The 17,288-nt window shown below is 42.8% G+C and overlaps 1 protein-coding gene across 1 annotated transcript in view; it reads right to left on the bottom strand.

Annotated features, from left to right (window-relative positions):
- Positions 1–1,207: 1,207 nt before the first annotated feature.
- The window catches only part of LOC114571753 (glutamate dehydrogenase, mitochondrial), a 31,816-nt gene continuing 15,735 nt past the window's right edge, over positions 1,208–17,288 (bottom strand). Inside the window, exons 6-13 of the mRNA XM_028602911.1 lie at positions 15,884–16,063; positions 14,860–14,997; positions 12,571–12,708; positions 12,045–12,125; positions 5,739–5,862; positions 4,881–4,972; positions 3,185–3,247; positions 1,208–1,544 (exon numbers count right to left, since the gene is read on the bottom strand). Of these exons, the coding sequence (XP_028458712.1) occupies positions 1,425–1,544; positions 3,185–3,247; positions 4,881–4,972; positions 5,739–5,862; positions 12,045–12,125; positions 12,571–12,708; positions 14,860–14,997; positions 15,884–16,063 (936 nt within the window). The 3' untranslated portion in view covers positions 1,208–1,424. The remainder of the gene's footprint in view (positions 1,545–3,184; positions 3,248–4,880; positions 4,973–5,738; positions 5,863–12,044; positions 12,126–12,570; positions 12,709–14,859; positions 14,998–15,883; positions 16,064–17,288) is intronic.

Raw genomic sequence — 17,288 nt, 5'->3', positions numbered from 1 at the left:
AACAAAGATGGTACAGAAGAAAAGAGGTCTCACTCTGTAGCTAAAACAGAGAGCTCAACACACAGGGTAAAAAGAGGAGCTGCAGAAATGTGCAGTACAAAAAATAATTATGGTGTTTTTCGAAAATTAAACCTATTCTGATATGACTTCAAAATGCAATTATGAACCTGAAAATGAGCATAATATGAGCACTTTAAAAAGGCAGAAATGCCATGAATGGAAGCATTTTCGTTTGTAAATGATACATGAATATGTATGTTTGGTGCTGCGGGAGAAATTAAGGCTTTCATATATTATATATTTAATTTATATATATATATATATATATATATATATATATATATATATATATATATATATATATATATATATATATATATATATATCATACATCTTTGGGTTGATATGGTTTTAAGAAGGTAAACAGACAGATGAAGAAGGAATGAACACAAAGAAACATTCTGGGCCCTATTTTACCGATCTAAAGTGAAATAGGTGTGTTTAGGGCGTGTCCAAATCCAATTTTGCTAGTTTTATTGGGTGGTAAAAAAGGGTCTGTGTGCCGGGCGCCTGGTCCTAAAGGGTTGTCCTTAGTGTCTTCATTAATCAGAGGTGTGTTTTGGGCGTAACATGCAATCAACCAATCAGAGATCATCTCCCATTCATCAACCAATCAGAGATCGTCTCCCATTCATCAACCAATCAGAGATCAGCTCCCATTCCCTTTAAAAGCCAGGCTCGTTTGGACCTTGGAGCATTGCTGTTATGAGGAGGATTTACACCGTAATATTATTATTTGTAATCTTCTGCATGTGTGTGTGTGTGTGTGTGTGTGTGTGTGTGTGTGTGTGTGTGTAACAAGCATAGTGTGCACGCGCTGTGCACGAGCCTAGGAGCATTTTACTAATGCTCTGTTAAAATAACAATGAAATGCTGCGTTATTGACTTTAGACCAGGTTTTTGGTGGTCAATGGTGAGATCACTTCCCGCTGCCTCAAGATAGCAATACTCCCAGAATGCACCTGAACACACCTCCCTGTAAGACCAGCACGCCCAGAATGCACCTGAACACACCTCCCTGTAAGACCAGCACACCCAGAATGCACCTGAACACACCTCCCTGTAAGACCAGCACACCCAGAATGCACCTGAACACACCTCCCTGTAAGACCAGCAAACCCAGAATGCACCTGAACACACCTCCTTGTAAGACCAGCACACCCAGAATGCACCTGAACACACCTCCCTGTAACTTGGTCGGGTGCAAGATAGGGCCCAGAAACTGAAACACAGACTCTTCGTTCATAACGTAAAATGACAGACAGACAGACAGCCAGACAGGAAGACAGACAGGCAGGAAGACAGACAGGCAGACAGACAGACAGACAGCCAGGCAGGCAGACAGGCAGACAGACAGGCTCTCTCTATGTGAAGGTGAGGCCGGCCTCGTTGTAAACGTTGAAGACTTTCTCGATGGCGTTGATGTATGCGGCCGTCCGCAGGTCCAGACCCAGGTCATACTTGTTGGCTGTCCGCATGATTTGCTGAGAGAGGAGGAAGGAGAGAGAGGAGGAAGGAGAGAGGAGAGAGGAGGAAGGAGAGAGGAGAGAGGAGGAAGGAGAGAGGAGAGAGAGGAGGAAGGAGAGAGGAGAGAGAGGAGGAAGGAGAGAGGAGAGAGGAGAGAGAGGAGGAAGGAGAGAGGAGAGAGGAGGAAGGAGAGAGGAGAGAGAGGAGGAAGGAGAGAAGAGAGATAGGAGGAAGGAGAGAGAGGAGGAAGGAGAGATAGGAGGAAGGAGAGAGAGGAGGAAGGAACGAGACAGGCAGGGAGGACAGAGGAGAGAGGAAGAAGGAAGGAAGGAGACAGGCAGGGAGAGGAGAAAGGAAGGAGGAGACAGGCAGAGGACACAGGAGAGAGGAGGAAGAAAGAGGAGAGATGAGGAGGAAGGAAGGAGGAGACAGGCAGAGGACAGAGGAGGAGGAAAGAGGAGAGAGGAGGAAGGAAGGAGACAGGCAGGGAGGACAGAGGAGAGAGGAGGAGGAAAGAAGGAGGAGACAGGCAGGGAGGACAGAGGAAAGAGGAGGAGGAAAGAGGAGAGAGGAGGAGGAAGGAAGGAGGAGACAGGCAGAGGAGAGAGGAGAGAGGAGGAGGAAAGTAGGAAGGATTTAGAGAGGGAGACAATTAGGGAGGAAAGAGAAGAAAGAGGCGAAAAGTAAGGAGGAAAGGAAGGATGCATGTAGATAATAAAAGGAGGGAGGACAGAGGAGAGAGGAGGAGGGAAGGAGACAGGCAGGGAGGACAGAGGAGAAGAGACAGAGAAGGAAAGATGGGAACAAAAGAAAGAATGATGGAGAGAGGGAGAGGAAGAAGAAGAGAAACATGTCAGACATTAAATATGAAACATATTTCTGCTTTGTGTGTCTGTCTCTGTGTGTGTGTGTGTGTGTCTGTGTGTGTTTGTGTGTGTGTGTCTCTGTGTGTGTGTGTGTTTGTGTGTGTTTGTGTGTGTGTCTGTGTGTGTGTGTGTGTGTGTGTGTGTGTGTGTGTGTGTGTGTGTGTGTGTGTCTGTCTGTCTGTCTGTTTGTGTGTGTGTGTGTGTGTGTGTGTGTGTGTGTGTGTGTGTGTGTGTGTGTGTGTGTGTGTGTCTGTCTGTCTGTCTGTTTGTGTGTGTGTGTGTGTGTGTCTCTGTGTGTGTGTGTGTGTGTATATGTGTGTGTGTGTATCTCTGTGTGTGTGTGTGCGTCGTTTGTGTCCGTGTGTGTTTGTGTTTGTGTGTGTGTCTCTGTGTGTGTGTGCGTTGTTTGTGTCTGTGTGTGTTTGTGTGTGTGTGTCTCTGTGTGTGTCTGTGTTTGTGTGTGTGTTTGTGTGTGTATGTGTGTGTGTGTGTGTGTGTGTGTCTTTGTATCTCTGTGTGTGTGTGTGTGTGTATCTCTGTGTGTGTGTGTGTATCTGTGTGTGTGTGTGTGTGTATCTGTGTGTGTGTGTGTGCGTCGTTTGTGTCCGTGTGTGTTTGTGTTTGTGTCTCTGTGTGTGTGTGTGTTGTTTGTGTCTGTGTGTGTTTGTGTGTGTGTGTGTCTCTGTGTTTGTGTGTGTGTTTGTGTGTGTATATGTGTGTGTGTGTGTGTGTCTCTGTATCTCTGTGTGTGTGTGTGTGTATCTGTGTGTGTATCTGTGTGTGTGTGTTACCCTTGCAGAGCGCTCCATGGTGAAGGCCAGACCTGAGTGAACGATATCTTTCTCCGACGCTCCCTGCGAAAAAAAAAAAAAACGTTTACTAGAAGTAGTACTCACATGTTTTACTGCAGCAAAAGTACATAATACCAAAGTGTATGCTCAGTGTTGGTCATCTTACTTTAAAAAAGTAATTAGTTACAGTTACAAATTACTTCTCCCAAAAAGTAATTGAGTAAGCAACTCAGTTACCACATTGTAAAAGTAATTAATTACTCAGCAAAGTAACTGTGACGTTATTTTTAACGTTCTATAGCATCTTTAATGTTAAAGATGTTTATATTAACTGATATAATTAGTATTTTAGAACATTCGGTATTTATTTGAACTCAATAGATTGCAGCCTGCCATATGATATGCATAGAAATAAAAAAACATATAAAAAATAAATATTGAAAATAAAATTCAAGGGCAAAATTAAGACACAAATGTAAACTTGGGGGAAAAAAAAAAAAACAGGAAAATCTGGCCATGAAGTAGTGGAAATCTCTGTAACTGTATATTAGGCTTATTGCACAATAAACAGAACACTATCCAACTCGTAATAATTCTGTACAGTAACGAAATTAAATATTGAAAATGAATAATGTTCGCACACAGCAGCAACAAGTGTGGTGTTGATGTGAGGGGCTTCATAAGATCCGAGGTGCTTGAGGCAGACGTGGATAAAGTCTTTTTTTGGCAAATGCCACCCTAAAAGAGAGCCTTGCCACCCCAGTCGGCACCAACAAATTAAAAGTTATGGCCAATTTGACCATTTACGAGCGCAAATCTCCAATGTCCGACTGAAGTCAGTCAAAAACAGTTTGCTTCCACCTCTCACACATCTGCCTCTCATCGCCTGGGTCTTACCTTAACGCCTGTCTTGTGATAAGGCCCCTTACCTCGCCTCAAATGCCGGACATTGAGTTGTAGGGTGTACATACTATTTGTAGTGTGTACATACTATTTCTCATCAAACTGTGATAACCAGGGCCGTGCTCGAGTGAAGAACTTCTTAGTCGACTAACACTCCATTCAATCGTATCGACTAATCGATTAGTTGACTTAATCGACAGATGTGTAAATCTGAGTTTCTCCACAAAGAGTCGCGCTAAAAGCACCACTTTAATTCTTGTGTTTACCAGTGAGTATACCCAGCCCTAGGGGTATCAACAATGGGAAAAGTAATTAATTAGATTAGTCAGTTAGTAACGCAGTTATACTTAACAGCCGTTACTCCCAACACTGTGTATACTACTCTGTTTAAGGGATATTAGTATACAGCTGTGAAAACATAACACATATATGTATTTTTTTAACACACCGGTATCCAATCGGTACTCAGTTTCGTTTAGGAACAGCTCTGTACTCAAGTACAGTAAAGTAACACACACGCACGCACACATAAACACATAAGGGGCTGTCAAAATTGCTCAAAAATAACGTTCGAAAATATTCCCTCTAAAAAAACACAGAATATTCAAACTATTCGAACATCTGTTTGCGCGTGCATCCAAGGTGGCGCGCGACATTGGATTCGTTTTTTAAAAACTATTCGAATATATATTCAAATTTAGAATATTGGTCAATATTCGACAGCCCTAAAAATGCACACACACGCACACGCACACACACAGTATTTGAGTACATGTAGTAATCGAGTACTCACAGCTACTCTGGCCTGGAACTCAGAGGTGGGAACGATGGGGATGGAGCCACCCTGTTTCCCAAACTTTCTCTCTAGACTCTCCTGGACCGACACTGGAGAGAGATAGAGAGGGAGGGAGAGAGAGAGAGAGAGAGGGTGATGATAGACTCAGATTATTATTCTAAGTGTCTGACAACATGATGGGATGGATCCCTACAGAGATAGACCTTTTAGTTAAAGAGTAAGATCCTTTTAGTTTAACATGAAACAGCCCCGAAATCACCATCACCAAACTCCACCAGACTCCATGTAAATAATCAGGACTTTTAGCGTGTATAGAGCCAGCATATCTCCACCAGACTCCATGTAAATAATCAGGACATTTATCACATTTAAAACACATTAAAAAGTGGACAGAAACTAAATAAAACTATCAAAAGCCGTCTTGGTTCATCTTCCAACTGTTCCAACAATCACCACTCTGGTTTGGTTGAAATAAACCCTTAATTCACCCATTTACATGTGGAGCTATGCTGGCTCTATACACGCTAAAAGTCCTGATTATTTACATGGAGTCTGGTGGAAATATGCTGGCTCTATACATGCTAAAAGTCCTGATTATTTACATGGAGTCTGGTGGAGATATGCTGGCTCTATACACGCTAAAAGTCCTGATTATTTACATGGAGTCTGGTGGAGATATGCTGGCTCTATACACGCTAAAAGTCCTGATTATTTACATGGAGTCTGGTGATTTTTTATCAAACAGCAAAGATTAGTGAACGGACTGTGTTTGTGTTAATGTGATGTAAAGATCTAAGTGTGTGCATGTCAGATGTAAATATATATCTAATATTTAAATCTGAGTATCTGACTCACTGAGCAGGTGGTAGTTTGAGTCCCGTTCGTACTTAAAGGTGAGTCGACCGTAACTGACGTGATTCAGATTCTTCAGCCACTCAAAGTAGGAAACAGTCACACCACCGGCATTCAGGTACATGTCCTGGAACAAGGAGACAGGGAGAGGAGATAAGGAGAGGAGACGAGGACACAAGGAGAGGAGACAAGGACACAAGGAGAGAAGACAAGGACACAAGGAGACAAGGAGAGGAGACAAGGGACACAAGGAGAGGAGACAAGGACACGAGGAGATAAGGAGAGGGGACAAGGAGACAGGGAGAGGAGACAAGGACACAATGAGGAGAGGAGACAAGGATACAAGGAGAGGAGACAGAGAGAGGAGACAAGGACACAGGGAGAGGAGATAAGGAGACAGGAGAAGAAGACAAGACATCAGGACTCTGAACACCTTCCCTTTTTTAAGAATGACTTCAGTGCCGTTCTTTGTTCTTTTATCAAAGAAAAGCTGAACTCCAAGTCTTCCAGAAGACCTCTGTTCACCACCAGCAGCAGCAGCAGCCATAAGCCCCGCCCACCCACTCTATACACACGACGTGATTGGCTCGGCCAGAGTTTGGTTTTACCAGCTCGCAAGACGCTATACCCTAGCTAGCTAGACGACCCTGGCTGCAGATTACATTTGCTCCGGCTTGGGTGCACAGTGTTTCCTCTATGTTGATTTGAGCGTGGCCCCCACACGGCAACATTTCCGCCCCCCCCCACGGTATCACAAACAGGGCTGCATTGTTAGAGTGCATGTCGGAGAACGTTTGTATTTTAGGTGTATCGTTTCCATGCTGAAGTAGTGACACTACATTAAGATAATGTAATTAATAGTGGGTTTATTGTTATTAAGATAATGTAATTAATAGTGGGGTTATCATTATTAAGATAATGTAATTAATAGTGGGGGTTATTGTTATTAAGGTAATGTAATTAATAGTGGGGGTTATTGTTATTAAGATAATGTAATTAATAGTGGAGTTATTTTTATTAAGATAATGTAATTAATAGTGGGTTTATTGTTATTAAGATAATGTGATTAATAGTGGGTTATTGGTATTAAGATAATGTAATTAATAGTGGAGTTATTTTTATTAAGATAATGTAATTAATAGTGGGTTTATTGTTATTAAGATAATGTGATTAATAGTGGGGTTATTGGTATTAACATAATGTAATTAATAGTGGGGTTATTGTTATTAACATAATGTAATTAATAGTGGGGTTATTGTTATTAAGATAATGTAATTAATAGTGGGGGTTATTGTTATTAAGATAATGTAATTAATAGTGGAGTTATTTTTATTAAGATAATGTAATTAATAGTGGGTTTATTGTTATTAAGATAATGTGATTAATAGTGGGGTTATTGGTATTAACATAATGTAATTAATAGTGGGGTTATTGTTATTAAGATAATGTAATTAATAGTGGGTTTATTGTTATTAAGATAATGTAATTAATAGTGGGGTTATTGTTATTAAGATAATGTAATTAATAGTGGGTTTATTGTTATTAAGATAATGTAATTAATAGTGGGGTTATTGTTATTAAGATAATGTAATTAATAGTGGGTTTATTGTTATTAAGATAATGTAATTAATAGTGGGGTTGTTTTTATTAAGATAATGTAATTAATAGTGGGGTTATTTTTATTAAGATAATGTAATTAATAGTGGGGGTTATTGTTATTTGCATCAGAATTCTTAGCCTATATGTCAAGATCAAAGTTGGCTGTATATAGTAACTCCAAAAATACAGTTCAATCAGAACTGATAATATGACTCATTGTGTGTGTGAACAGAGGTGAATAAATATATGAGTTTGTGTTGCAGCAAAGTGTCAGCCCCCACTGCTAAAAAAAATCCTAAAGGAAACACTGGGTGCGTCTAGATTTCTAGGCTAACGGTAGGTTTCCACAGAGCGAAATTTTGCTTCGCTCTCGTTGAAGTTGAATGGAGACGAAATTCGCCCTGATTGAGCGAGATGAGAGCGAATCGCTGAGGGGAGCGAAATAAAGTTGACAAAAGTTTAACTTTATTCAAGCGAGGACCACTCGAGAACCAATCAGGTCCGTGTGTTTGTGTTTGGAGGCGGGAGTTACAAGAAAAAGTCTGACCAACATGGCGGAGGTTATCAGCGCTGTAGCATCAACATTTTGATGTGATTAAAATGTTTCTACACGAACATCGGTACTTCTATCAACACAAATTGTTTTATATGACACAGGAACTCAGTCAGGGCACATACACTACTAAATAGATCACTGTATATATATTAGTTTAAACACTCAAACTTTCCAGCTAGCTGACAGGCATAGATATATACACTAGATGTCGCCTTGAGGTTCTAAACATACGTCAAAACCGCCGCCATCTTGGAACAGGGGTCCGACGTTTTCCCGCATTCATATCAACGCTAAAGATGCCGGACTTTTGTGCTGCTTATTGATGTTCGATAGAGGAAATGAAAAGAACAAACAACAACGGAGAACATTTAACAGGTGACAATGTGTTTTATGATATATATGCCGCCTTCGACCAGCAATCTGAGCTCCGCGGCCGGCCGCGGTGTCTCTTCCCCCGGGCGGAAACACGGCTTCGCCTCGCTGCTGCGCCGGTGATCCAGATCGGACTGGCCAAAGACTAGGGGTGGGAATCACCAGAGGCTTCACGATACGATATCATCACGATACTTATGTAACGATACGATATTATTACAATTTTAAACATATTGTAATATTCTGCGATATATTGCAATTAATTAACTTTTTTCCAACTTCAAAAATTGTTCCCAATTTCAAATGATGTCCCCAAAAGGAAACTTTGTCTGTTTTATTTAAAAAGATACATTTCTCTGTTTGTTCATCTCAATTCAATTGTATTGCTGCAAAATCAGATCGTCAAGCAGACAAACTGACATCACAACACATATATAATAAAAGATCGATACTTGGCGTCTGTGTATCGATACAGTATTGCCACAGAAAATATTGCGATACTATGCTGTATCGATTTTTTCCCCCCACCCTGACCAAAGACAGAGTGGTGATCGGGAGGATCTTAAAGCTGTTATATACTAGACGCATCCAAGGTGGTGCGCGACATCGTGACGTCAAAATTATGTAATAGCCGGCCGAGGCCGAGGTCGCGCACGGCTTTTTTTTTTTTCAGCGGCGCGCGACAAAGAGGAAACAGGATCCTGAATGAGTTCGCCGACAACGTGGTGCCAGGACTCTCAGAGTGACTGCAGGTCTCTCCGGTAAACTCACCGGGTTAAGATGAGTTCTGTTATGGTGAACGAAAGGCTCGATCCCACCAAGTAGGTCAGTGAATCACATCGAAGCATTAGGCTCGTTCGAGATTAGCCAGATCTGCGCAGAATCGATCACCGGCGATCCCCGCCCAACGCGTGCCGGTTAGATTCTTGTCCGACTCGATCCCGACTTGCTCTGACGTCATGCACACGTGGGCAACGATAATCTCACGAGATCGAGGCGGCGGCAGTTGCTTTTCACCAACTGCAAGAGCCAGGCGGACGCAGGCGGACCCAGTGCATGCTGGGAAACGCCGGCCTCTCAGCTGATCGAACAGCTGATTGGTTCAGAATCGACTCAACATGACGACGTTTTATATAAACTTTTTTATTGATTTTGAATCGGAGGGATTTTAACTGATATTTGTCTGATTTAAAGGCTTATTATTGTGTACAGAACACCTGTTGTGAGGCTGATAGTTACGTTTAGAAGTCAGAGAGACTAAATCTGTTCAGATTACAGATCATCTACAGTCTGTTGGTGATTTAAAATCAGCAACAGATCCCATGTAGAGAATTCTGACAGCTACTCTGTAATAATAAAATCAACTGGAGACTGTGTAGGAGCTGATAACATTTTATTAAATCGGAATCGAACCACAGTGTTTGTGTCACTTCCTGTTCATCCTGAATGCTGCTGGAATCAGCCTGAAAACTGTCCGACTTGAGAGCGGACTTTTGTCACAGCCCACCGCCTGCTCTCGTCTACTTTACAGGCGAGGCGCAGCTCATCTCCAACGAGCCTACTGACGGCAACGCTGCTGCCGGTTCTGCCGTTGTTTACCTTTTTCCTGTTCTTCTTCTGGTCCGTAGAAAGGGCAACGTCGGTAGCATTTGCTCATCAGCGCCACCTCTGTTCAGGAGAAGACTGCAGCTAGTGTCGCGAGCACCAGCGCAGCTATAAACAGTCACGGAGATCTCATGACGTCACATATGAAAGCACCAGCTCAGCTGCGGTTACTGTAAAACACGCTTTACACGTAGTCCAGGACGACCTGTATGTCGGTATCGGCGGGAAGTTCCACTAAGTTTGCCGGCGGCAGACGGACGGAGAGAAGCTACAGCGGGGCAGCAGAGAGCGTCTGCGTCTGCAGGATCTGGAGCTCAGTGCCCGTTAAAATTATATTTAACGCATAAATACATACAGAAATAAAGAGTGGAGGAATGAGCCTGGACATTTCAGTCTCTTTAAACTTCACTTTGAAGCAGAAACTCTTAGGTCAGAGGGGTGAAGTTTCCGTTTGGACTCAGATCTGTGACCCGATCATAATAAATATTCTTTGTATTAACACATTAATTAGTCTCTTTGTTTTGTAGTCGATAGTTCATCTTAAGTTTATTTAAGTGGAAGCAGTATCAAGTGGAAGAATGGGACTATAAACCTAGGCTTACATATATACATATATGTATATATACATGCGAATATCAAAAGCTTAATTTTTCTCTGGACTCGATCATAAATACATGTCTGACCTTTGGAACGAACCACAAAAACTAGAAAATCGCATTCATGACGATTTATGGTTATTTTTTTCCCCGTTAGCCCTTTACCTACATTGATGCTGATGCATTAAAGAGGAGTGACTCCCCTGTTCCAAGATGGCGGCTTTGTTGACGCATTCGTTCCAATGAACTGCCGTAATCAAGGCGACATCTAGTGTATATATCTATGGCTGACAGGCTAATCGCTAGCATGTTCGGACATTGGATTTCATTGTAGCCTAGCCAGGCAGCTAGCTAGCTAGGCTACTTGTGCATTTGTTTGATTACATGTTTTGTTGGCGAACATTGACACTTGTAGCAACACAGATTGTTGTTTATATGTCAGACGAACTTAAACAGGGCAAACACACACCACCAAATAGACCACTGGAGATAGATTAAGCACTCAACATTATTCAGCTAGCCGACAGGTCACCCGCTAGCATGTTCGGACATTGCATTTCATTGTAAGCGTAGCGAGGCAGCTAGGCTACATAGCCGGGTTACCAGAGCATTTATGAGCTAACATTTTACCGATGGTTTGCTGCTGTGCATTTTTCCCGCCCTCGGTCTTCTGACAGCCCGGGACATTTAAAAACATGTTGCGGTGTTGCGTGTTATTTTCGCGACCAAGCCACCGAGGCAAACTTTCGCTGGCCGAAAATTCGCGAGGTGTTTGGCTGTGTGGAACCCTACCGTAAGACTAATGCAGAAGTCCCTTTAACCTTTCATGGTTTGTGTCTGCAGAAGAAGAGTTAAAGCCTATTGAGGGGCTTTATAACCATGCCCTAAAAATTTTAGATAACAAGCCCATTCGATTCCATCACTGTTACATTTTAAATAAATATAAAATCTTAAACTTTGTTAATTTTGTTAATCTAAGCTACATACAGTTGTTTTTTAAAATGTTTAGCTGGACTTGCACCTGAGCCACTTTGTAAATTCGTGAACAGGTTGGAATCTTCAAGATCCACAAGACCTGCTGCAGCATTAAAATTACATTCTGTAAAACCTCTTTTTGCCCAAAATGTTTTTTCCGTGAAGGGAGCCAAACTGTGGAACTGGCTCCCTACAAATATAAAGGCTATACCCAAATTGTCCACCTTTAAAAAATTAGTAAAAGCATGGTTAATACAGCAGCAGCAGTGTGATCATGCCATATGAAATACATAGCTGTGTGTTTGTGAGGTGTGCATCTGTGTGAGTCCGAGTTAATGTGTTTATTTACTACACTTATTTTTATTGTTGTTAACTGTTTTTTTGGACATTTTATTGTATTCACTGGAAAAATTGGACTTCTTCTATAATTTGAACTGTTAGAAGCCCTCCTAGGGACAGGTGTTGCGAATTAGCCACGGCTACAAACACTGTGATACAGGCATCGGATTGTTATTTCTGTGTTTTTTTGTATCCGTCCCTATTTAAATAAACTACAAATAAAAAAATAAATAAAAAAAAAGGAGATAAAGTGCGGTACTTTCTCACCGGGATCACCAGGATGTTTCTCTCCAGGAAGATGCGATCGGCTTCCGGCGTGGTCGGGCCGTTGGCGCCCTCGGCGATGATCTGAAAGTACCGCAGGTAAGTTTACTGAGGCATGCTGGGAAAACAGGACCGTGTGTGTGTGTGTCTGTAAGTGAGAGTGTGTCTGTGAGTGTGTGTTTTTGTGTCTATGTGTGTGTGTGTGTGTGTGTGTCTGTGAGTGAGTGTTTTTGTGTCTGTGTGTTTGTTTCTGTCTATGTGTGTGTGTCTCTGTGAGTGAGAGTGTCTGTGTATGTGTGTGTGCACGCACATGTGTGTGTGTGTGTGTTTATACGTGCGCTTGTGTGTGTGTGTTTGTACATGCGTGTGTGTGTGCGTGAGCGTTTGTGTGTCTGTCTGTGTGCGAGAGTGTGTGTGTTTGTATGTGCGTGCGTGTGTGTGCAAGCGTGAGTGTGTATCTGTCTGTGTGTGTGTTTGAGTGTGTTTGTGCATGTGTGTGTGTGTGCGTTTATGCGTGTGTGTGTATTACCTTGGCCTTGATCTTGTGAGCGTTGCTCTTGGTCAGCTGCTTCTCGCTGGCGGCGGGGATCAGGATGTCACAGTCGGCCTCCAGGATGCTTCCTTCGTACGCCGCCGCGTTCGGGAAACCCACGATGGTCCCGTTCTCCTGGAGAAGTCAAAATAAAGTTAATAAAGTTCAGTTAGTTCAATAGAATGACCAGCTTTAGCTTCACGCTCCACAAAGCTCGGTCTGAACTTGGAAAAACTCCTGCCAAGTGTAACACTGGAAACGTTAGCCTACCGTAAGCTGCTGCCTGGTGTAACGTTAGTGTAAACTAGAAGGAAACGTTAGTGTTAACTAGCAGGAAATGTTAGCCTACTGTTAGCTGCTGCCACGTGTAACGTTAGTATAAACTAGCAGGAAACGTTAGCATACCGTTAGCTGCTGTCAGGTGTAACGTTAGTGTAAACTAGCAGGAAACGTTAGTGTTAACTAGCAGGAAATGTTAGCCTACTGTTAGCTGCTGCCACGTGTAACGTTAGTATAAACTAGCAGGAAATGTTAGCCTACCGTTAGCAGATGTCAGGTGTAACGTTAGTGTAAAGTAGCAGGAAACGTTAGCCTACCGTTAGCTGCTGCCAGGTGTAAAGTTAGTGTAAACTAGCTGGAGACGTTAGCCCACCGTTAGCTGCTGTCCGGTGTAACGTTAATGTAAACTAGCAGGAAACGTTAGCCTACCGTTAGCTGCTGCTGTCAGGTGTAACGTTAGTGTTAACTAGCAGGAAACGTTAGCCTACTGTTAGCTGCTGCCAGGTGTAACTTTAGTGTAAACTAGCAGGAAACGTTAGCCTACTGTTAGCTGCTGCCAGGTGTAACGTTAGTGTTAACTAGCGTCAAGTGCAGCGGTGTTTCTGCTGCCTGTAACGTATGTTTCGGAGCACCAGAGACAAGTGCAGGCATTTAAGTGGCACCAAAATCTGCGTTGCTATTTGGTCTGGTTTATACTGGTTGTCAAGGCACCGCACCGGTACCATATTAGTACAAGATTTCGGTAACAAACCCTACCACTTTGTAGTCCTGTGTGTTTCTATATCTCTGGTACTGACCAGTTTGTAGTCCTGTTTGTTTCTAACCAGTTTGTAGTTCTGTGTTTCTGACCAGTTTGTAGTTCTGTGTGTTTCTGACCAGTTTGTAGTCCTGTGTGTTTCTGACCAGTTTGTAGTCCTGTGTGTTTGACCAGTTTGTAGTCCTGTGTGTTTGACCAGTTTGTAGTCCTGTTTGTTTCTGACCAGTTTGTAGTCCTGTTTGTTTCTGACCAGTTTGTAGTCCTGTGTGTTTCTGACCAGTTTGTAGTCCTGTGTGTTTCTGAACAGTTTGTAGTCCTGTGTGTTTCTGACCAGTTTGTAGTCCTGTTTGTTTCTAACCAGTTTGTAGTTCTGTGTTTCTGACCAGTTTGTAGTCCTGTGTGTTTCTGACCAGTTTGTAGTCCTGTGTGTTTCTGACCAGTTTGTAGTCCTGTGTGTTTCTGACCAGTTTGTAGTCCTGTGTGTTTGACCAGTTTGTAGTCCTGTTTGTTTCTGACCAGTTTGTAGTCCTGTTTGTTTCTGACCAGTTTGTAGTCATGTGTGTTTCTGACCAGTTTGTAGTCCTGTGTGTTTCTGAACAGTTTGTAGTCCTGTGTGTTTCTGACCAGTTTGTAGTCCTGTTTGTTTCTAACCAGTTTGTAGTTCTGTGTTTCTGACCAGTTTGTAGTCCTGTGTGTTTCTGACCAGTTTGTAGTCCTGTGTGTTTCTGACCAGTTTGTAGTCCTGTTTGTTTCTGACCAGTTTGTAGTCCTGTGTGTTTCTGACCAGTTTGTAGTCCTGTGTGTTTCTGACCAGTTTGTAGTCCTGTGTGTTTGACCAGTTTGTAGTCCTGTTTGTTTCTGACCAGTTTGTAGTCCTGTGTGTTTCTGACCAGTTTGTAGTCCTGTTTGTTTCTGACCAGTTTGTAGTCCTGTGTTTCTGACCAGTTTGTAGTCCTGTGTGTTTCTGACCAGTTTGTAGTCCTGTGTGTTTCTGACCAGTTTGTAGTCCTGTGTGTTTGACCAGTTTGTAGTCCTGTGTGTTTCTGACCAGTTTGTAGTCCTGTGTGTTTCTGACCAGTTTGTAGTCCTGTGTTTCTGACCAGTTTGTAGTCCTGTTTGTTTCTGACCAGTTTGTAGTCCTGTGTGTTTCTGACCAGTTTGTAGTCCTGTTTGTTTCTGACCAGTTTGTAGTCCTGTGTGTTTCTGACCAGTTTGTAGTCCTGTTTGTGTCTTTATTCTCAAGTAATCACCAGTTTGTAGTCCTCCAGCTCTTTGGGGTCAATGCCGTTGGGGTTCCAGATGCTTCCGTCCATTTCTCCGATCCCAACGCACTTCGCTCCGTTGCGATGGAGGTAACGCATCGAGTGGAGACCCACGTTACCAAAACCCTGCACACACAACAACATTAACACACAGGCAGGGGTGGAATCTGTATACGTGTGTGTGTGTGTCTGTCTGTGTGTGTGTGTGTGTGAATGAGTGAGTGAGTGAGTGAGAGAGAGAGTGTGTGTGTGTCTGTGTATGTTTGTGTGTCTGTGTATGTGTGTGTGTGTGAGTGTGTGTGTCTGTGAGTGTGTGTCTGTGAGTGTGTGTGTCTGTCTGAGTGTGTGTGTGGCTGTACATGTGTGTGAGTGTGTGTGTCTGAGTGTGTGTGTGTATTTGTGTATGTGTCTGTCTGTGTGTATGTATGTGTGTGTCTGTGTGTGTGTGTGTATTTGTGTATGTGTCTGTCTGTGTGTATGTACTGTATGTGTGTGTGTGTGTGTGTGAGACTGTGTGTATATGTGTGTGTGTGTCTCATTAGGACTGTTTGGATCCTTTCCACTTTCTACAACGTGAGGATTGTTCTTTACTTTTAATACTACATTCTCCTGATGGTACTTACAGACTTTAACTCAAGTAACATTTTCCCTGCAGGACTTTAACTAATAACAGAGTATTATTACAGTGTGGTATTAGTACTTTTACTGCAGTAAAGGATCTGAATACTTCTGAATACTCTGAATACTCACTGAGAGGAAGCCTCTCTTTGGCAGACGTTCATACCTGGAAGCTGCCCAGTACCACCACAGTCTCACCTGTTGGCCACTGAGCAGCTCATTTGGGGTCAAGGGCCTTGCTCAATGGCACCTCAGGAGTATTAATGAGGGAGGGACAAGCGCTGCTCTTTCACTTTCCCAACCCATATTTTATCCTGTTGGTCTGGGGATTGAACAGACAACCTCCCGGTCACAAGCTCTCTTCTTTGACCTCCAGAGCCACCACTGCGCGTACCTGGACAACGAAGGTCTTGTCGTTGAAGCCGGGAGTCAGGCCCAGCTGGCTCGTGTAGGCCGTCTCGTTGATGAAGTTCTCGATGCCGTGGAAAAGTCCCCGGCCGGTGGCGGAGATGCGCCCGTGGATTCCTCCCTGACTGATGGGCTTCCCCGTGACGCAGGCGTACGCGTTGATGTCCTGAAGGCAAAAAAAAAAAAACACAAACGCAGAGAGAAAGTGTGAATACAAAGACCATCGGAGGAGACGGCTTTATGTGCTTCGTACTCGAACGTTGGAAAAGTGGGGGGGCTGGGCTATGCCGATTTTTGGGACACGAGAGCCAGGTATCTACCAGAGAATTTCTAATAAGGGCAGAAGTTCCACTCTCTGAATGTACAGTAAAGTAATACCCACTACAATACATTAGACCAGTGGTTCCCAACCTTTTTTCCTTGGCGCCCCCCTACTCATGTCTAAGAAAAGCTGAGCCCCCGAAACCGAAGTTGAGGTATCTCTCGAGATAGAGCCTTACTTTCTTTTTTGATACAGAGCAGTTATCAGCACTGTTATGCTTCTCCGCCATCATTCATTCATAAAATAGTGATGGCGTGGCGGCAGGAAAAACGAGGATACAACAAAATATATAGTTTTCATACCGACTTTTGTATACATTATATATTCTAGTGTATTACCATAATTTGTTTAACATGTGCAAATATATTTTTTTTTAGATTCTTTATTTCCCTCTTTTAAGGGAAATAATTCCACTTTTTAACCCTGACAAAGCACACCTGTGAAGGTAAAACCATTTCAGGTGACTACCTCATGAAGCTCATTGAGAGAACACCAAGGGTTTGCAGAGTTATCAAAAAAAGCAAAGGGTGGCTACTTTGAGGAATCTAAAATATAAGACATGTTTTCAGTTATTTCACACTTTTTTGTTAAGTACATAATTCCATATGTGTTCATTCATAGTTTTGATGCCTTCAGTGAGAATCTACAATGTAAATAGTCATGAAAATAAAAAGGAAACGCATTGAATGAGAAGGTGTGTCCAAACTTTTGGCCTGTACTGTACATGAAAGGGTGTAGAGAGAGAGAGAATGACATGCAGCAAGGGGCGTAGGTCGGGAATCGAACCTGCAGCCGCTGAGTCGAGGACTGAGCCTCTGGATATGGACGCGCGCTCTACCAGGTGAGCTACCCAGGCGCCCCAAGACAGTTTTATTTCAAAGTTTTGTCGCCTTTTTCAACGTTTACCTTTTGCTCTGCGTTCTTGGCCCCCTGTATGGAAGTTTTAGCTGCTTTCACTTTACACTTTTTTAGTTTACACACACACACACACACACACACACACACACACACACACACACACACACACACACACACACACACACAAAGACACAGAGATACACACACACAG

This window comes from Perca flavescens, chromosome 17 (assembly GCF_004354835.1).
Source record: "Perca flavescens isolate YP-PL-M2 chromosome 17, PFLA_1.0, whole genome shotgun sequence".
Classification (NCBI taxonomy): Eukaryota; Metazoa; Chordata; class Actinopteri; order Perciformes; family Percidae; genus Perca; species Perca flavescens.
This window is presented reverse-complemented; position numbering and strand designations above follow the sequence as displayed.